General features: G+C 38.0%; 1 protein-coding gene across 2 annotated transcripts in view; it reads right to left on the bottom strand.

The window, feature by feature from the left end:
- Positions 1-22681, bottom strand: part of Gria3 (glutamate ionotropic receptor AMPA type subunit 3) — a 272274-nt gene that overhangs the window by 12662 nt on the left and 236931 nt on the right. Inside the window, exons 13-14 of one of the 2 annotated variants that reach the window (XM_050118849.1) lie at positions 12658-12905; positions 11992-12106 (exon numbers count right to left, since the gene is read on the bottom strand). In XM_050118849.1, the coding sequence (XP_049974806.1) occupies positions 11992-12106; positions 12658-12905 (363 nt within the window). The remainder of the gene's footprint in view (positions 1-11991; positions 12107-12657; positions 12906-22681) is intronic. The other variant, XM_050118848.1, reaches the window with a different exon arrangement.

The following is a 22681-nucleotide window of genomic DNA, read 5'->3' as shown; positions in this document are numbered from 1 at the left end:
TATAGTGATACTAAGGCATAAATTGCCTGTTCTCACTATTATTCCTTCATGATATACAAATTCCTTATAGGATATGTGAAATCATAACAAATTGAATGAGGAAACAGAAATGATAATCCCATTCTTAAGTATAAGCCAAATAATAAGAGATCTGCAGAATGAGCCAGTTTTACTTTTCTAACTGTTGTTTTGAAAATAGTTTTCATAAAAGTATATCATTTATTTTAAAATGTACTGTATTATTTTAAAAGTAAATCAACGAATGTGTTCTTTTAAAATTCTGTAGTTTTCATTTGGACATGATAAACATTAATAGATACAACAAACATAAATAAAATAATTTTAGATTTTTGCAATAATTTTTAAGAATATGAAGAGTTCCAGAACAGAATGTTTTGTAAGCGCTGCTTTGGAGAATGGATGAATTTTGTTGCGGTAGGGGCTGCCAACTATGTACTCCTGCCTAAGCTCAGACTTAGTATTTCAGCATATTAGTGTTCTCCTTCTGACAAATGGCCTGTACCTGCCTTGGGCCATTCAGTAGCTTTCACAGGACAGCTAGGAGCTATTTCCCACTCCAGTTTACAGAACAGGTTACCTTAGTGTAATAGCTTTTGAGGAGGCAGATGGAGCATGTTTTTTGTCCTCCAAAGGACATTTGGTAATACCTGGTGTCATTTTTGTTGTCAAAAAATGAGCTAGGGAATGATACAGGCATCCCATAGGTAGGGGCCATGCATGTTGATAAACATCCTACAATTACAGGACTGTCTCTCCAGCAATGAATGCATCCTCTGGTTCAAATGCCTAGAGTGCTGAGGCTGAGAGCATCCATATCTCCTTTGAGACACACAGAGAATAAAGAACTCTGACAAATCGTTGACTCCTAGAATGTTAGTCTTTGATTAGAAAAAAAAAAAAAACAAAAACCAAAACCAAAAGAAAAAAAGCCCAAACCAAATAACCCAGTGTTAATGAAATTTGGCAGGGAACTAATGTGTTCTTGGGAGCTTCAAAATAGAAATGAGGGCAAATCCAAACATTTCAAGCAGCAGCACACCCAAGGAACACAATACTTGTCATCAGCAATCACAGATAATGCCAGTGAACAAGGTAAAAAGTGCTATGGAGAGAAGAAAGCTCCCCAGCTCTGCGTTGCTGTGGGATAGACTAAGTTTCCAAAATGGCAAAGCAAATATGCTTTGCCTCATACAGGTTTCTCCCTTCCTGTGCCTCACTAGCTGCATTCTTAGGTATAACTCAAGTCAACTGAATATATTCACACACACATACACATGCTTGCACACACACATGCACACACACACACATTCTGGTGTTTTGAAGAAAAGAGATGTGTATTGTGTCATTTTAGATGTTATTCCTGTCAGGATGCTTTTTTTCCCCCTGCTAGCTCAAACGTTTTCTCCCTCTGTCATCCTCCATATTGTCTTATTTCTGGTATGTATTGTGACTCCTTCTAAACACTGCTTCTCAAAGGCATAGATCATAGCTGATGCTTTTGTAGCCTCCTTTATTATATATTCCCAGTAAATAACCATTTCAAAGATAACTCTTTTAGTTTTTCAGTTTTCAGCCTAGTTCCTTTACATAAGTAGAATAGTCAATTTTATTATTGGTCAAGTTTAATGGCAACTCCTAAGAAGGCAGATTTATGGTCTTCACTTTATAATTTATAAAACTGAAACACACGTAGGTCAAGCAATTTCCTTAAGCCTCCGCATATCACAGGGCAGGCTGTAAGGCAAATGAATATACACTGAGCTCTCTACTATGCATTACTGAAACATAGACAAGAGTAAGTAGCTCTCCTCATTTTTTTTTTCCTCTTCAGGCTTAGATGTCCATAACGATTTTTTCAGGGACCTCAATTCTCCAAATAACTATCAATCTATCAAGAGTGTGTATATTCCAGCTGGGGCCTTTTACTGTGATGCAGTAATGCTTCTTATGGTTAGTGTCTTGAGCAATTACTGCAGCCCTTTGACTGGTACCTGGGAGAATTCAAAGTCAGAAATATTTATTATGCTCACCTCAATAGAGAACAGAAAGAATTTAACAAAGTGGGTCAGATTTCTATCACGGAAATTAGCCAATCTGTTGCTGTCTGAAGGGCTTGCTATGAACTTTGTGCTGAGCAGACCCCTCAACAGTTAGAGACATTGGTCAGCAAGCTGTGAAGGAGAGAAAACTGGAGGGCTTTCTGGTGAAATTTGATTGGATCTGGGAATATCTCCAGGCCCCATTTTTCATCACTATTTCTAAAATTCCACTGTAAAAATTTCATACTGTTAATTTTGAACAATGTGGGGTTTTTGTTTTTTTAAATATGCATCTTCCTGAGATACAGGAAATGAAGAAATAGAAACTATTTACAAAGCACCTTCATATTCTACTTTGTTTAAAAAAATGTTTGTGGCTGGGCGGTGGTGGCGCACGCCTTTAATCCAGCAATTGGGAGGCAGAGGCAGGCAAATCTCTGTGAGTTCAAGGCCAGCCTGGTCTACAAGAGCTAGTTCCAGGACAGACTCCAAAGCTACACAGAGAAACCCTACCTCAAAAAACAAACCAAAAATGTTTGGGGGTTGTGGCAAGAATGTCCAGTTCTCCAAAGAAGAAAATGTTTTATGGCGTAGAAATCATAAACATGATTATCAAGTAGATTACCAAGTAGATTGGAGTGAGTACAATGGTGTATGCGAATTGCACAGTCTTTCAAAATTACAGTCAGTAACTGCCATTTGCTTATCATCTTTTAATATAGGAGGAATATGGTAATTTATACTGATTTGATAGTTAATTCTTTCTCTATATTTTTTGCCAGAGAAGATTTATTGAAGAGTAGTAAATTCATAGTTTTTACAAGAAAGCATGATCTAAATCTCCAGAAGACAGTACAAGATGGTCAGAAGGAGGGTGAAGCTGTTGTCTAAAGTAACAAAGTCACATAAATGTGAAGAGCTGAAAATGGATATGAAGGACTTCCATGGAACAGTGAGACTTATTTTTGATTGGTTTAAAATTCTCTCTTTTAAAAATGTTTATTGTTTTTAAAAATAGTGTGTGTGTGTGTGATAACACATGTGGGCAGGCCAGAGAAGAACTTGTGGGAGTCAATTCTGTCCCTTTTACCTTCATGTGGGTTCTAGAGATCGAACTCTGCTCATCAGACTCAAAAATAAGTGCTTGACCCACTCCGCCCTCTCCCTCCCACATCTCTCCCTCTATTCTTCTGAAGCCCAGGCTGGTCTCAGCCTTCATATTTAGCCAAGGCTGACACTGAATTCTTTATATTTCTGCCTCTATCTCCAAGAACTGAGACTAGAGATTAAGTGCCAGGCAAGCCTGTAATGAATTGGATTTTCAAAAAAAAATATGATTAGAGGACAAAAATTTTCTGCTTGTCTCAGTCATCCACACCTGGCAATAACTCAGTTACAAAGGACAGGCGGTATACATAGTCCAGCACATAGCCCATCCAGGTGGTGGTTGTCTAAACTCTAGGCTCTGGCTTATCCATTTCAAAGAATCACTGTTGTCTTACCAATGGTAAACCTTACCCATGGAGATAGCTTAAGGATAAGAATACCACTTTTTTTTTCTGTGAATGTAGATTCCCTATTGTAAAACCTAAATAAATAAGCTTTTTGGTTAAAACAGCTGCTAAATTTATTTAAAATTTTGATTTTTTAAGTATGTAGAATAATAACTGAAGCAGCTTGGAGCCATGCTGTGTTCAGTGGAATTATGTGAGGGTGATGAGCCTATTTATCTATAGGGGAGAAGAAGAGAATTTGGATCTAGTAAATTCATTACCATGTCAATATTCCCAAGTAATCTGGTGACCTGGAAGGCACAAGAGAAGAGTTCAACTTGTGGATATGACTCTGATTCTGGGAAATATAGAAACCCATGCTACAGTGTCATTTATCCATTGGAGACACTGAATGATACATTCTGTCTAAAGATTTCACTTTCTCTTTCTGAACAGGAATACTAAAAGAACAAATGCTTGGCTAATTAATGATTCCCAAAGATCTTCAATGGTGCCCTTAGGAGGGATAGATATGCATGCCAATATATAGGTTGTAGAGAAAAAGATCACACAGAAGCAAAAGAATCAATGAGCAAGGATGGTGAATTTATAGATGCAATTAGAAATTTGCTTAGACAACACAATATCTAGGTGATGAAAGTGGAAACAATTGCAAATTAAGTTGGAAAAATTTCTTCCATCTTGTTCTGCCTCCAAACATTTGCTTTTAAGTTGCTAATTCTTGCTTCTTGCTACCTTTCTGAACACCCCTTATGGAATATCTTTAGCTCAGTGGAGAGAGTAAAGTTATTCTCCATCTTGTTGGCAACTTTTTAAACTGAGAATACTTCAGGTAGTCATGGTGATCAGTCATCCAGATGGCAATGCACCACCCTTCTCAGTCCCTCATTCTGGCCTCTCTTGGAGAAGCCATAGTACCAGTTGGCATAAGAAGTATGTGCAGGTAGGGGCAGATATAATTGCACGGGGTTTGTTTTTTGGAGTAAACTGGTGGTTAAGAAAGAGAGAAGAATCCTTGCTGAATGACAGGATCTAACATGAGGCCCTTTGTTTTCTTTTTTTGTTAGTTAACTTGAGATATGTGTAGTGTGAGGGGATTTACTTGTCCATGAGCCAGATATTGAAAGCTATGACAGTTTAAAACATGCCCTAAGGGGTGCAGGTGTCTGGAGTCATTCAACCTATTCTATGTCCCCATTTTTCACAGGCATTCCTGCACACAGGATTGCAGGAGGGGGTCTATGTCATTTCAAACATTTTGCCTTTGGATCACCCTTTGACTGTTGCCACTGCTAGACTCTGACTGCTCATGTGACCCTCATTTCCATGGAGGAAGATCCAATGATTTGCAGAGTTATGCAGTGCTTAGCTGCTAGAAGCCACCTTTGAGAGGGTATTTATAACCACGTAGTTCACAAATGCAGCTCAAACCTATTTAACTCCTTGCTAATGGGATCATAATTTAATATAAGTGCAAAGAGCAAATTCAATAATGCATGCATATAACATTAGGAGCTGAAAGCTTCGAGTCATTTTTCTAAGGGCCTAACACTGCTAATGACTGAAATGTATTGATGAGCATCTGTGCTTGCACAGCAGCCGCAGACGTAGACTTGAAATCTGGAGTTAAAACCAGAGGCACTTCCATAAGATAACCTCTCACATTCAAAGCAAGAGAAGTTTTGTTCTGCAGATCATAGATTTCTCTGATGAATTTCGTTCAAAAACTAGACCTCTGTCTGGCTTACTCCTCTAAAACAGGAATACAAAATGTTTACGGGCCATGGATTACTTTACATAGCTTAAATTGTCTGGGAAGGTTACTGCCTTGATTTCTCCCCACCAGAGAGAAGGGGACCAGAAAAGATATTAAGGTGGATAAATGATATATTTCACTGAAAACTTCCATTTTAAATGTGACTCCCACTTGATGTCCAAGTAAGCTTAAAAAACTTCCATTTTAACATGCATGAGAAGTTCATACTATCAATTTGGGTTGGCATTTACCATATGTAAGTCTGTTTTCTTTCGTTTATTCCAGCAGTATCAAGAGAGGCCAGAAACTCAACTGATGAGTGTCTCTGAAGACGTGTAAATATTCAGGCTACAAATAATCAGCCCTAGCTTGTATCTACATATAGATTGAAATAAATGGTGGCTATGTATCAGACCTACAAACGTGATCCAGATTGTCAGCTCAAAGGTACATACATGCCAGTCTCTTCCAGCACACATTCTAGCAGCCACACAGTCACATCTTGCCTGCATTCCTAGTAGTGATGCTAGACAGGAAACACCAGCAGTTTTACTCTGAGTGCCTGTGTATATATATACACAACATATGTATAGATACTATATATTATTATATAATCATATGTATATGTAATATGATATACTAAAATACAGTATTCTATTGTTTTGGATCTATTTTGAAAAGTATTTAAGTGCTAGAAAAAATTGAATAAAAAAGTCAGTTCAGCAATTAGAACACATTTTGCCACTTTAGACTAATGCGTATCAGCCTCACGTGCCAAGGGCCAAATGCTATACCGCTCTCTAAGAAATAGATACTGTATTTTAAACTTTCCACAACATTTCCCCCCACCCTGTTCCACCAACCCCAACTCCCACCTTAACCGAAAATAGTTTAGGTGCATCAAATCTTTCACAGTTCTTTGACATGATTGTCCTACCTTTCAGACAGTGTAGGCTCTATAACCTCTTCAAATGAAATGAAACACAATGATTTGATCTTCAGGGGGAAAGAAGGGGCTAAGAAATGCATCATTTCAATCTTTGCCTTGGTCACAGTGTCCTTCCTCTTGACAACTGGGTAACATCATTCTTACCTTCTTGCTTTTCACTCCTGCTGTTCTTTTTGTAGTTCTGATGTTGGATATTTTGGTTGTTTCTCAATATGAAACATATTCATGTTATCAGGATAACAACATATGCAATCAATCAAGTCCTAATCATAGAAACCATGTTAAAGCCACATAGTCTATTGTTTTTAAGTCAAAGAATGAAATAATTAAATGGTATTTTCTTTGTGGGTTACATTTTTTTTTCCAACGGTAGAATTGATTTTTTAGCATCATTTGCAAAATCATTGGTTTTGGCAGTAGTGGACTGGTTCAGTTCTTAAGGCAACAGGTCCCTTGCTTGAAGCAGTCATTTGACAGAAAGTGAGGATTTGCTCTTGGGAGGAAGACATGTATAAGTTCAAGGAGTAAATTTAGTCACTAGCATGAAAGGAAACTGTCAAGATCTTCATATTTCCAGGAGGCAGTACCAGCACAGAAACATGCAAACCAATGAAGAGTATAGTATACTCACCCTACTCCTTGATCCCAAACCAGTCTTGGGGATTCACGGGAACTTCTGCTAAGACCCAGGAAGTGTCATCGTTCTGTAATGGTTCTTGCCTATACACATAACAGTGTCAATAAAGTGTCATTGGGATCCATCTTAACCCTGGGAATCCACAATGTCAACCTTTAGGAATGGCTCCTGCCAGTAAAAGATCCATTTTGTTGCAGATAAAGGCAGATGCAGATTCATATCCATTCCCTAAGGACCAAGATTGTCAAAGAGTTCTGGGTGTGGAAGAGAAGCGATTAAGAGATGTTGGCATAGGAGAGGAAAACTGTAGACATACATAGGAGAAGAAATACATACAAAACTGACGATCTTATTTATACACGTGGGAAAAACCGTTATAGTCTCATTCATCTAGGTATCACCAACTAGGGGTTTGAGGGAATTTAGAAACAGGCTATCTCCATGTGCCATTTCTTTACTGTCTCTGAATAGAAGACTTGCTAAGCAAATGTAAAGGAATAAAAAAAAAAGATTGCTAGAGATGGGAAAGAGGAAGCAAACTGTTGAATTTCTTAAGAGAACAAACTTTAAGTGTACTTTAAAAGCACACAGGTAAAAGTAGATACAATTAATTTTAATTTCAGGGAGCCTTTGAATTTATTAAAATCAATTCCATGAAATCTTTCTCATGTCTGTGACATACATTTGTCAGTTTCTCCTAGTTCTTATATGTTTCAATATCAACTGCGTTTCTTTAATAATGTTTTATACCACAAGGGCCATCCCGTTATTTATTTAAATAACGGTGGCTTACCTTCATAGCTTTTTCTCTTTCATTTCCTTATCTGCCTTACAAATGAAGGTACCTACATTTGGTACAATTCTTACTGTAGTCAAGGAGTTCAGAATTGTCCCATTTAAACGTTTGGTTTCATTGTTCTCAAAGGCACATGATATGTGCTGATTTTCATCTTCAAAAGTATAGATACTTAAAGTATATTTAAATCCATTGATAAAAATCTATATGAAATGGGATAAAGTTTGTAATATCTTATCACTCCAGATACAAATAGCTTGCTTTACTGACATTTTTTGTTTGACTAAAGGAAAGGTATATAGGAAAGCTGAGCTGGCATCATGAAGTTAGGTCGGTGGAGGGACTAGAAGAATGTAAAATGTGAGCTGATTGATAAACAGCTGTGGAAGAAGGTTGATGCCCTTATACGGGGACTAAGCAAAGTCTTTATCTGCTATGTTTTACAATGACAGGCTTGCATTGGCTGTCTCACAAATGCTCTGACAATCTGAGTTTATAGCTGAAACAACTACAGCCTCTTAATTACTGCATTTTCACAATGCTATAATAAAGCACTAACACAAAAGGGTGATTGTGATTCTCAAACCATGGTCTTTAGTTCTATGTTAGCATTTACTAAGCCCTGCCTTGAGACATCGGGAAAGGCAAGTAGTGTTTTGATCCTAGCCTATAGGCCTGATTCAGGGTCTGCTCCAGCTAATGATCTTGTTCTTAATTCCTTATATTCAGGAAAGAACACAGAGTATCTATTACATTAGTTTAAGAGTGTATTCATTTTTAACAGCATGAAAAGTTGCTGCTCTCTCCATAGCATAGTAACTTTTCTAGACTATGCTCCGAATGCATGATGTCTCATGTTAGAGAGGGAAAGTCAACAATTTAACAGAATTGCCCATTTATCATAATTTAAAGGTTGTAGAAGCAAGACAGAGAGATAAGTAACACAAGTATTTCCTCCCTTTTCTGGTTTTAGAGATAATAGGTGTAAAAGTGTTTCTGAAATAGTAGAAGCACTTATAAATGTCAGGCTTTGTGATTATTGTCATTTTTAGTAATCAGTACTGAGGGTTAGAGCCGCTTAAATATGCCATTTGCCTAGTAACAAAGGTGATTGAGAATGAACCTGATTTTTATAGAAATATACAACATGCAATCAGAGTCACATTGTTCATTCGGGGGGGGGGGGTAGATGCAACAACTCGCTCTCTGCAATATTATTAGAAAGCATGAGCCTGCAAGGCAGAAGCATTGGGTATATGACCTTCTCAAAGTCATTGCCATCTCTGTGTCTCAATTTCCTTGAGAAATGATGGATCATTCAGTGGTCATTTGCCATGTTAACTGGGGACAAGAGTCAATAAACAAGTGTAATTCTCAAGTCATTTTATGAATAGGTTAAAACTTCTTTGATTTGGACTATCATCGAGGAACAATTGTCTGTGTGAGTGAATTACAAAATAAGTCTGAGGTACGATATTTTCTTATTTTAGTTCTGCTTGGCAATGCAGACTGGCTATAAAACATTGCTTTATTGGAGGGCCTCATAAGAACTATCTTAGTAGACAGATTTCTAATGAGTATGATTATATCTGATGAGTGCTCCCAACATTGGAAAAAAGGTTTGTTCTCTCAAGGAAATATTCAACCGACAGCAGAGTCTAAACTCTTCATTTGCTTAGCAAACCTCTCTTGTCCGTAGCCATAATAATAGAAATTTAATTTGTAGATTGGTCCTTGTCTAGTTCATTCCGTATTACTAATGAAAGCACTTCAAGTTAGTGAGGTTTCAATGCATTTCTACCTTCTCCGTGGACTTGGGTTGGATGTCACAAGGCAGTGGTGAAATGAAGTCTGTCAAGTTCGTTTCTTGTTCCCTCTTGTGCTCACTCTCAGAAAACAGCAGGTAGCAAGAAGGAAGATGACAAAGGCAGGCTCCTTGGGAATTCATAGGCGGAATAAAGCAGTTGTTGGATACGTAGCACTGATCAAATTATTAGCCATAGTTGAGAGTGGGGTTGACTCATTGCAAAAGGTAAATTGAAGGGATGACCACAAAATGTTATTTGAAAGTTGTCTGGCAGGTATCACAAAGAAGTTTGAAACAATTAGAATCTACTAAAATATTTTCTATTTGTAGGCCATATTTTAGATAATCTTGGAATTGTAAGTTAGCAATAAAGTTACTAGATAAAACTTACTAGCAAAAAACTGGCTTAACATTTTGGAGTCTTCATGATACCAAAATTATTTTATGAAATGTAAGTCAGCCACTTACTTATAGTGCAGGTTTTGCTTTGTTTTGTTTTGTCTTGGTGTGTGTGTGTGTGTGTGTGTGTGTGTAAAGCATGAAGAGCCTAGTTATTGTAAAACTTGTGAGCACTTACACTGGGTGGATTATTTAGAGTCATTTTGATTCAGTCCATGGCTCCTCTGAATGATGAGTTCATGAGAAAAACGTATCCAATCCAGCTCCATTTTCATTCTGTAAGTCACTTGAATAATAGAATTAGGTTCTTGGTGGCTTGCTAATAACATGAGAAAACTGCTGGGCGGAAGGTGCTAAATACTTTGGGCATCAGGGTCGCCATTTTAAAAATCAAATGAAGCAAATGATTGGCTAAATTGTCAGTGTCATCAGTTTACATTGGCGAGAGAGGAAGTCGCTGCTTTTTGGCACAAAGTAAAACCTTGATTAATTGGAATCCATAGCAATGGATGGGACTGTTAATAAGAATATTCACTTTGTTTCATCCTTGGCTACTGACATGTTGCCTTAAAATGCTTGTATCCACTTTCATGCCTCAGAGAAGTAGCCTCTGACATTTGAGGGTCAATCCAGATGGAGAGAAGTTATAGGAGAAAGAACTGAATGTGATCTAGCCGCAGTTATCACGTGGCAACTACTTAAAAACTCAATTCCTTGAGGTCTTCTCATTTTGGGTATCATTAATGTTTCTCATCAATGTGAAGTTTGGAATGGGGACCAACAATTCAGGTCACTGGTTCGGTGTATTCTTGTTAATCAAGGTTTTACAATAAAGGCTTCGCCAATGCCCAGTAAGATTATAAACAGAAGTAGCAGTTTTAAAATTTGTTTCTTTGAAAGTGCTCTGGATCAGTGTTTCCAAACCTGTATTATAATACTGCAGACTGGCAAACTAGCTTTTCTGCCAGGATCCTGAGGGATGGAGAGGGAAAGAGTGGAGCAGAATTACGGCCATTGTCTCTGAAGGAAAAACAAAGTTTTGGCTTGCCTGTCTGTTGCTCTGTGGTTGGGAAACACTGTTCTTCACCTTAAGATGCCCATGGTATCTTGGTTGTGCAAGAGTTGATGTCACATGTTTCAGTATCATTCTCAAGCTCTTTGGACCACAGAGGATTCTGTTTTCAGGTCCTCTCCTGTACTTACCCGAAGTGTTTTTCCATAACTTGGTATGTTGGTTTCTGAGAGGGTACCTATTTCCTGTTGCTTGGGTGATGACCCCCCAAGAATATTAGGAATCAAAGGAATAGCAAGTAAGATGGGTTTTCTCATGATGACAATCTGGATAACAAATATACCTACCTGAACCAAAAACATGGCTAAAGAAAAACCAAATTAGAGATTCACACACAAGTAGTAGTATAGGCGACGCACACGTTTAAATGCATAAAAGCTCTTTTGTAAAGTCTCTGTATGTGATGACCTATTAAAGAAAGACCCCATTTAACTTGAAATTTATCGTTATCTTTGCTTTTCAAGTTAAGTGGGGCCTACTTAAATCAGCCACTACATACAGAGAAGAACATTTCATCACTCATACAGGTAATGGAAGTCACCCCAACACACTCAAGCAACTTCTACAAGCAATCATCACTTCCCAGAAAAAAAAATAGAACTAAACAAATTATATCCTGTCATCTCAGTGGCAGAATCTGACTTCTTACACAACTCTACTGAGGCAAATGGGGAGTCTCACAGGCCACCGTGGGCTTTTAAAAGCCTAGGGCCCTGAAACCCTATAATGACCTTCGTATGGAAACCAGTTTGGCTTGTGAGGGAAGGAGAAGGGTGTGGACAGGAAGCCTCTGTCTGGGAGTTTAAGAAGGGACCCAAGTTAGATCAAAAATATGGGCAGTGCCCTGAAGTCTTTCTGGTTCCCAAGGCTGCCAGGCAGGGGAATAACCTGGTCATTCTACTTTCTGTGTGCGTCTTGTGCTCTCTCCTCAGTAATGAGATAACAGTCTTGCCGATTACTCGTCACTAAGGGTACCCGGTTGTGGTGACATTGAGGCTGACCTTGGAGTCACCGCCCCCGCTGCCGCACTCTCCTTTGTCGTACCACCATTTGTTTTTCAATTTGTCCAAGAGGCCTTGCTCATTCAGTTTTAATACTGCCAGGTTAACAGCATTTCTTGAAACGATAAAACATAACTTGTAAGAAAATGCACAAATGCTTAGGAAATAGTTAACGTATAAAAAAGGAGCACAAGAGGACAAATTGGCTAAATCTCACAGAACGTGGAGCTATAAAAATGTCTGTACAGCAAATACAGGGTTAAATATTGGAAGGTGGCATGGAGGATAACATTTGCTCAAAACTGAAGTGTGCGGGACGGGGAAATTGTCTTTGAGAAAAAAAGTAACAAGAACACCACATCCATGCAATTAACATTCGTCACCATAACTTGGCTTTTACCATTTAAATTGAAAAAGCTGTTGAACTGTAAAATTAAAACAGCAACAAACAGTCAGAGAGGACAACACAGAGAGAGAACATTAAAAAAATGGATGCATTAAATAGATGAAACCATAATTTACCGTCTTATTTAACTCCATGGAATATTGTAGATTTTAAACTTTAAAAGTTACCTCAAAATCCACAAGAAAGAAAATGACAACAGAATGCATCAGGGTAGGTGGAATACTATAACAACACGGATATTGTTATATTATTCCACCCACCTTAATGCTGAGCCTTTAGGGGTTGCCACACCATAGCCTTTGGAATCCAGATTTCCACCAACTTTCATCGTATCGCACGGCTTTCTCTGCTCAATGTACTCATTCATGGTTGACTCCAGCAGGAAGGCGAACTTGCCCTTGGACTTCCGAACTCGGGCTACTCCATCAGCTGTTGTTTTGGTAAACACAGATGGTTCTGCTGATTTCATGTAAGACCACATTTTCTCGTACACAGCAATTTTGGACCTCTGTAACAAAAAGATAAGAATTCTTTGGCTGGCCAGATATAACAGCTCCTCTCTAAGGGACAACAGTGTAGTGGTTTTCAATTGTAATTGTTTTTAAAATTAAAATTTTTATTTGTGTGTGTGTATGTGTGCATACATGCTTGTGTGTGTGTGTGTGTGTGTGTGTGTGTGTGTGTGTATACTCAGGCACTCTCAAAGACTAAAAAGAGGTTAGATAGCAGATCCCTTAGTTGCCGACAGTTGTGAGCTTCCTGACATGGGTACTGTTGTGGCTTGAAAGAAAATGTCCCCCAAAGGGAAGTACACTAATAGGAGGTGTGACCTTGCTGGAGGAGGTGTGGTCTTGTTGGAGGAAATGTGTCACTATGGAGGTGGACTTTCAGTTTTCATATATGCTCAAGTCATGCCCAGTGAGTCAGCTCACTTCCTGTTGCCTGCAAGATATAGGACTCTCAGCTACTTCTCCAGCACCTTGTCTGCCTGCATGTTGCCATGCTCCACCACCATGATGATAATGGACTAAACCTCTGAAAATGTAAGCCAGTCCCAATTAGATATTTTCCTTTTTAAGAGTTGCCATGGTCATGGCGTCTCTTCACAGCAAGAGAAACCCTAAAACAAGTGCTGAGAACCAAACTCTGGTCCCTTGGAAGAGCAGCAACTGCTCTTAACCAGCACCCAAACAAATTTTCTTGCAGTTCAAAATATCAAAGCCATGCTACACTATGACTGTCCACACACTTTCAGACATATGTCAAACTGTTTTAAAATAGATTTCTCCAAACTGTGCTTATCCTCGCTAACTGTGATGCTTTCTCCTATTTTCAAATTCACTTAAAAATTCCAGTCCTGGCCAGCTGACATGGTTTCATGGCCCTACTAATTGGTTACTATCTGGTTTTGGAAGGCATTTTCTCATTTGAATTTTCTTCCTGATAAAGAAATCCCCCCTTGATATCCCTTTATATATTTATCCTGTATTTACCTCAGGGGTTAATTGGAATGGCATGGGAGGCCAGTTATGATAAGAAAGCACGCCTTTGTTTTGAGATGATCTTCTATTTCTAGAACATCATTCCTTGACACCACCTGTAAAACGATGTAAAGTAATTCTGTGTACTGTTCCATATGGCGATCCTTCAAATATTGTAAGGGCTTTCTTATATCCCTTTCTAATCTCAGTAGGTTAAATTCTATTGGCTGTTACTGCTTTCAAAACTCTCAGAACTTTGCTCTTTCAACCATAGGCTCATTTGAATTTGTGATGTCTCTTTGAAATTGGAGTGCTTAGAAATAAAGACAGCACTACTGAAGTATGGCCAGGACAGAATATCTGTTGTTGGAGCATTATTTTTGAATAATGGGGTTTGAGGTTGCATTAGTGTATTTAGTCATGTGTCTACCCTTGCAACAAATATTTATTGAGTACCATTTGGGGTTGTGAAGTATATAATAGGACAAATAGTGTCCTTTCCATTCAAGTGGAAGTGTCACAAAAACTGTTAGTTTTTTTTCTATCAGTCCAGGTCACTCTTGTCTTTATCTTCTCCATTTCAATTTAATCCTGCTAAAGTTCATTTGAGTTTAGATGGAGTTCAGAATGTGTATCAAATATTTAATATGTTTGTAGCTCCATGTGTGTCCCTGTAGAGAATATAAAGGAAGAATGACCACAATTACTCTAGAACTTCCAATTGAATTGGTAACTAGATCCTTAGGAATGAAAACTCTAGATGGAGACTATCAGATGGCATTTCATCAGGGGTGAGATAATACGGTAAAACCCACAAACACATGCCATGATTTCAAGTGTCCTCCTATGAGTTTTCCTGGTATCCATTTTAGCTTGTTTGATAAGTTGTTTAGTTGTTCTTTTGTAAACTTTTGTCACCTGTATTGCATCTTTTAATTTTTCTTTCAGTAAGAGACCTTTATACATGAAATATAAACATTTATATTTCTTCTGTCATATTTCTTTAAAAATGCATTTTTTGAGACTTGTTCAGTCTTGTCCAGATAGATCCTGGAATTCTCTAAACTCTCTCAATGACAATTAAACCTCATGTTTATGGCAATTAGACACCCACAGAAACCCTCATGGAGTCACTAAAAATCTCAAGAAACACATTCGGATTGCATAAAGTACAGAAGAAAAAAACAGGGTGGACATTGTTGAATGAACAAAAGGAAGACTGGTAGAAAATGAGTTTAGGAAGATAATTTTGTTGGAGCTTGTAGATCATCATGAAAAGGTTTGCATTTATTCTACCTGAAATCAGAAACTGTTAGAAGATTTTGAGAAGGTGTGTATGTGTGTGTGTGTGTGTGTGTGTGTGTGTGTGTGTGTGTGTGTGATGACATTCAATTACAAATTTTAAAAGAATTCTCTGCTGTGTAGAGAATAGGCTAGAAGGAGGCTCAGAGTAGAAGCAAGGCCATTACTTTGAAGGCTATTCTAAGAGTTCAGGGTACACATGGTGGTGTACAAGACTAAGATAGGATCAATGGAAGTGGAACTAAGGTTAGGTTCCAGATTTGCTTTGAGGGAAGAGTAAACAAGCCTTTTGATGGACATTTCCAACGGATAGTCTAAAGATAACTGCTTATAAAACATTTTATTAGAAAGCCTGGCTCTTGCTACCACTCATCCACTGAACACCTAAAGTAGACAGTTCGGTTTGCTTTTCCCCTGTTTCCTTCACTATTGCTATGTAAAAATATTATGAAGACTGTCCTTTTTGTCTTTTCATTATCATTGCAATCTTTTTTTTATGGCAAGCTCTCCATCTTTTGGTTTCGGTCTTGATTCTATTGTCTCCCCACAGATCTCCTTGCTTAATTTATCTATTCAATGGATCCTTTCAATGCGCAAACCCAATCTCATTACAACCTTTCTTGTAATTCTCCAAAATTTTCTTAAAATCTATAGAGCAAAACTGCAAGTCTTATGTCTGATATCCAAGGGTACTTATGATCATGGCTGCCAGTCACACTAGACTATTCACTGTAATCAATTTGATGCCTTTGACTACGTTTTTGCTTTTCCCCAAATTACCTTATTACTTCTGTAAGATCCAGAACAAATGCTGTCTGTTACTTCTAATAATATCTTTCCTGCTACCATAGACTTTGACTTCTGCTTAGTCCTTTGCTGCAGAACTTGCTAGATCATATTAAGGGGAGTTGGCTACATGTCTGTCTTTCCTCTTGTTATTTGAGGATTTCTTGAGGACTAAGTCTATGCCTTATTTATTTTGCTAGCCATATTGGCAGTTAGCACCATTTCACCATATTTCAAAATATGTCGAGATGAAGCCAGTCTTTAATGCCAACACTCAGGAGGCAGTGACTGGCAGATCTCTGAGTTAGTCTACAGAGCCAATACTAGGACAATGAAGGCTACACAGAGATACTCTATCTTGAAAAAAACAGAAAAGTTATTAAGACAATTAAAAATGACCACCACAACTAGCTTTATAATACTGTAGAATTCTAGAGCTCAAGTTTTTCTAAAGATTATTGGGACTTATCTTTTGCTAAACCTATCAACCTGCTAAGCAATGTCTTTGAAGATTTAAATATGACCCATAGACATGTATGTTCATATCATACATTGCCTCCATCTGATAGACAAGGCGATTTTGTAAGTGTTATAATGAAGTATGTGGTCACTGACTTTACTTTGACAGCAATTTCCGGGCTTATTGCTACCCTAAATTAACAAAAAGTAAATAGTTAAGATACACATAAATATATAAAAATCATTTAAGAACACTCATGTGTCTTCTAGAAAATTAAGAAAATAAGCCATGTAGTTACTTAAAATTGACCTATGTGTCTTCCATAGTCATGTACCTCTCCTTTCTCCCCAAAGCTAACCACTATAATAATTTGTTCTTTATTACTAAATTATATTTATCCTTATGGTTTTATCAGAATAAGTACACCTACTTTTTAATGGTTATATAGCCCTTCAATCTGTAAATAAACTATATTTACAATTTTCTCCCTTGTTGTCATTAAAGATAGCAATATGATGAGCATGATTTTTGTATGAATTAATTTCTTTTATTCTTCATTTTGGCACAATTGGATATGATTATGAGGTATGGTAGGGAGGAGGGAGTTGTTGAACAATTTGTATCCTATATTAGTAGCAAAGCAGCCATTACTAACATCGATAAATTTATAAGCCAAAGGCAAGTCCTTGAATTCTGCTCCAAGCATGTTCTATTTTGGACTAATTTACTTCATCATATAGTTGAGTCCTTTGATTGCTGATACAGATTGTATTTATTCCTTTAGTTAATGATGCATTTCTAGGAGAAGAAATGGTGGCCAATGTTTGAAGTGGGCACATTGAAATGTATGCGTTATACACATAGCATGCACTAATCGGTACAGTAAAGTCAAGTAGGTAAGTGGCAGAAGTGATTGGGCCATGGTTGATGACTAGTTTCTGAGTAAAGGTGGAAGGGAAAGGAAGAAATGGCTCACAAGAGAGAAAAATTAAGCAAAGGCATTTATCTTACTAGCTAGTATTTTACTGACAGTATGGCATATTCAGATAAAAAAGAAGACAAAATAAATTTTAGAATTTTCTCTTTTAGAGACTTTTATTTTGGCTGAAATACCAAAAGCAATAAAAGGGATTGAATATTAGTTTAGTCATCTGAACTTCAATTTAAAAAATTATGGCTGGATCTGTAATAACAAGTTCATTTTCCCCCCAACCTGCCATGATTCATTTTCTTCATCCCATAGAGTGCCATATTGTGTCGAAAAAGGGAAAAAATAGAATCACTTATGTAGTGAAGCCAAGAGATAAGACGGCTAGGTAATTAGCAAAGGAAATCCAAAGAAGAAATATATGGATGGAGGAGGAATACGTTAATTAATCCACCAGAGCAGATCAGCTAGAGCTCTAGCATCAACGACTTCCACAGCCATGCTTCTATTTGCATGCAATAAAGCATGAAGGTCAAAGATGTAAATTTTGTGTGCATGTGTGCAGGTGAAAATTTGAATCCTGGGACCTGCAAATCTGTTATGTGGAAGCCAGAGATTAGTGACTCACTTGCCACTCAGGTCACCAGTCTGCCCGTATATCTTTGTAATGGTGGCATTTGTTCCCTGTTACTGCAAGCCAGTGGTGCTTCAGTGATAAGAACTATTCAGTGGACACAAGGAAGTACAGCATGGTCCTATAGTGCTATGGTAGGAGCATGGAGACTATGGAAGAGAGCAAAAGATGGATGACACAGGAAGGGTTGGACAGCAGAAAAGGAAGAAGGGAAATATAACCTCCAAAGAATATATATAAAAGAGCAATGGAGTCAACTGCTTGGGTTTGAATCCCTCTTGCTAGGTGCATAAATTTTCTAGCCTCTACACCTCAGTTTCCTCATCTGTAAAATGGTATGGGTTTTAAATACCTACTTCAAAAGATTATTAGAAATTAACAGGTTATAGCATTCTTAGATTCTAAACTTGCTTTAGTGGCAGGATATATTTCAATGGCATCATAAATTACTTTAGTCCCATATTTGCAGAATCATGACTATCTTATAAATGCTATCATGTTTAAGTATTATTGGATTTTTAGGTATAATCCTGTAGAACATCTGTGATCTGCCATTAACAAAAAATATTAACCTTTGACTTTGGTTTTTTAGTTTTTTGTTGGTGGAGGAAGAAAGGTAGTGTGACAATTTTTTTCTTAAAATTTAAAATTACATTTATTTATTTAGTAACACACACACACACACACACACACACACCTGTATGGCATGCCTTGGAGGTCAGAGGATAATGTACAGGACTTGGTATTCTCTTTCCACCATTTGGATCTTGGAAATTAAACTCAGGTCATCAGGCTTGGTAGAACATGCCTGTATTCACTGAGCCATCTCACCAGCCTATTTCCCTTTTAAAATTTATGTTTGAAGCTTATACATTAAAATATTGATGAACCAGAACCCTATTCCTGAGGAAACCTATTTAGTATGATTTTCTTCTTTTTCTCTGTGTTAAACTGGAAGATCTACTTGGTCAACAGAACATCCACTTGCAGTCAGTAGAACAATACAGTAGCAGAGCTCAGAGACACCTTCAAAGCCTTCTTGCTCAACCTCCCACCCAATGAAGCCCCCTCTGTTCAAATGCCTCTGCTGATAAGGCATCTTTAGTTCTTACAAGGTAGGTTTCTCTGTAATGGGGAAGGTCAAATGGAAAGAAATGTCTTTCTGTTGTGCTCTCTTTCCCACACAATGGATAGTCTGAAGTCTACCACCACAGTGCCCTGCTTATTACTTCTTTTGTAGGGTATGCATATAAGGACCCTTTTTTGGTTATTTGCCTGACAAGAATCCTAATTCATTTTCCTTTTCTGGTCATAATCTTTCAGATGTGTTTTTAATTTTTTCAAAGTCTGCTCCTAAAATGTGCCACCATACTTGACCACAAACGTGCTTGATATGTAAATATAAATGAGGTTGATATATAAATATAAAAATATAAATATAAAAGGAACTATCTCATCTCATGATCTGGATATGAAAACATTTTCCCCTTCAACAGACTTTTTTCCTCACATGGATAATCTAGAATTAATTGAATGAATCCAACAGACCAATACATCACTGTCAACAGAAGAAAAATATGCAATTTTGTTTTATTGTATTAGCTTTCTACCAGAGGACAAAGTACTATGTTGTTTCTAAGGAGGGTAGTTTGGGGGCTTAGAACTTCTCTATGGCCCAAACACATATGAATGAATGGTTTGACAACATAGTATAAGGTCAGTATAAGGTCAGGGAACCTGGATTTGAGCACATTATGCCCAGTGTTACTGAAGGGAGAATAGGCATTATTTATTTATTTGGTGATTGTTGTTACCAAACCACATTGCTTTCTGTGCAAGACTAACCTCATATCCAAATACCACAAAAGGGGCTAGATTTGGCTTTGGAGGGCTCAGCTTCTACCTTCCCCATAATATAATTGTCAGCGTCCCTCAGAGACCCATATCTTTTTTTTTAAATAGCATCCTTGGTCATCACGGTGTGGTTCACTGATATTAAAGGGGCTTCTGTGTTTTCTAAGGAATTCATTTTTATTTGAATGGGAGATTCATGTCCCCAGAAAGAATATGGAATTCTTGGCATTTTAAACAGTTCCACTTATGACTAGTCCATCATGTATAGAACATCAAGCAAGGGAAGTAAGATAAGAGTTCCAAGGACTCATTTTCCTCCCTCTAAAATTATGATATTGTTTGACAGTTTACTCAGCTTCATCTCTAGACTGAACCTTTAATTAAGAGACCATAATTGTAAACTATAATATGCGTTTCCTTCTGTGTTGCTTAGCCCGTGTGAAATTTCTTCTTTTAATAAGAGTTCATGTGCTATTGACAGCTGTTACAAAGTCAAAAAGGTATCTTTGGGCTTCACCATGCCTGAACTCAGCACTTCCTGAATCTATGTATTATGTGTGTCCTTCTGAATATTTACAAGCAAATGCTACCTTGAGATCAAATACTGAGATATAGATCGGTGACCTTTACATGTCAAGGTGCTAGGGGGAAAGGAAGCTGATGGTGCAGTTGCTATGGAGAGTTCTGCTCCTCCCCCTGCCCCATCCCCTTTGTCTTTCTTAAGGTCCAATGGGATTAGAAGAGACTATTGTTCATGTATGTCCTAGTGAGGTGGGCAGGTAGGAGACTCAAAGAGGTACAATCAGGTATGAATAGTGTAGGACTCTCATCAAGTTCTGTAGCATAGTCAGAAGTCTCACCCCCACAGAATCTTTTTTACTGTATTTCTGTTTTTCCTATAGTGGGTAGTCTAGACTGAAACTCACTAGGTAGTAGACTTCCACCCTTAGCCTGTTGCAGTCCTGTCTTACTCTCCCGAGTGCTCATGTTATAGGTGTCTGCCACTACACCAAGCTCCAGACATTCCTTAGTTGTGACTCAGACAATGGAAATTTCCTATAGTAGTTTAGTTTTGGCTATTTAACTTTTTATTAAGCCAATCACAGTGACATATCTTTACAAAGTGTAATCAAATATCTCGCAACAGTCCCCCATTTTGGTCTAACTAAAAAGAAAATGGTTCTAATAGTAGGTTTAAGTACACGAAGGGGAGAATTTCGTGGCAAGAACTTTGCCTGCCGCACAACCTTGCAGGTGTCTCCTTTTCTTATTCAGAGGGTCCTTCGATTTCTCACTGCTAGAAGCAGAAGAAAGTTGGATATCTTTAAATTTTATATTGGCTTATACTTTTTTGACTGCCAAGGTGATTTTACACATGTCATCATCTCAATTATACACCTCCGAATCCCTTGGAGGTAGCTCCAGCAGCTATTGTTTATTGATTGTTGGAACCTGAGAGCCAAGAACAGAGTCTGGACCCAGTAGGGCTCAATGCATATTGGTGGAATGAAACAATGAGCTCTGGTTTTATGAATTAGGGAATCAAGGGGGAGAGGGCAATGGGCAAGAGATGCTTGAAAAGACATTAGCCTACCTATTTGTCTCTATCCATTTACCATAAAGTCACTTCAAATAGACAAGCCTTGGAAAAAACTATGCTAATTTTCAGGCAAGTCCCAAGCAGCATGCCACCTTAGAGGATATGGAAATTTAAAGATCTGCTGATTGAACAATTTCTCTAAGATCACACAATGATAAATGATGCTGAGACACTACCCATGTCTGCTAAATTGGAGGCTACAGACAGACCTTTCCCCTGGACTCCCATCTGCTTTACTGGAACACTGACCATACTCCTCTTTGATAAAAGAGAGCAACTTACCTTCTAAAAGGGCTTTTGGGAACTTTTGGGAATGGGTAATAACTTCGAAATTAGTCCTGGCCTGCTCCTATCAAGAGTAATCCTGCTACTCGCTCTAACCCTGCTATAGACCCCTAGTATTAATTAATATAGCATTAATTAATAGTGTAGGACTCTCATCAAGTTCTGTAGCATAGTCAGAAGTCTCACCCCCACAGAATCTTCTTTACTGTATTTCTGTTTTTCCTATAGTGGGTAGTCTAGACTGAAACTCACTAGGTAGTAGACCTCCACCCTTAGCCTGTTGCAGTCCTGTCTTACTCTCCCGAGTGCTCATGTTCTAGGTGTTATATTGCATTACATAAAGGAACAAGACAATTTGAGGCAGATGTAGAAGAGCACATCTGATAGGGCTTTGAAGAAGTCAGTACTTCTGATGAGGTGCACTGGGAACCACTGAATCTCACAACCGCCACCCAACATAGGAAATAGTTTTTATTTTTATTTGGACCAAGGAAGTGATTTCATTTCTAAAGCATGCCTCAAACCCCAATTTCATTGTCCTTCCTTCAAACATTCAGACAAACACTGTCTCTCAGTTTCCTTCGGCTTCCTTCAATGACTGCCTTGTGCATGAGTATTGGTAAGAACAGGGAGAAGAGGAGAAGGAACTGCTTCCTGGGTTCTATTATTAGCTTTTCTATTGGTGGATTGTGACCCTGTCTGAGTTATTTTGGGGGCTGGGCACTTAGATAACTTCAGTAGAATTAGACTTCACTTTTAGCTCTGACGCCGAGCTTTGCCCTCAACTGTCAAGAACTCATTGCAAATGCCTTTGCCTAACATTTTCACGCTGTCTTCTACAGTTCACGACAGCTTCTTTCCTACCTAAAGGAATGTTATTTCAGATGGCTCCTTTCCAAACTGTAGCTTCAGCGAAATTTCCAGTGACCTCTCTAGTGTCCCTTGCTGGCATAC

This window comes from Alexandromys fortis, unplaced genomic scaffold (assembly GCF_014885135.2).
Source record: "Alexandromys fortis isolate MF-2015 unplaced genomic scaffold, M_Fortis_MF-2015_v1.1 scaffold_114, whole genome shotgun sequence".
In the NCBI taxonomy this organism is placed as follows: Eukaryota; Metazoa; Chordata; class Mammalia; order Rodentia; family Cricetidae; genus Alexandromys; species Alexandromys fortis.
This window is presented reverse-complemented; position numbering and strand designations above follow the sequence as displayed.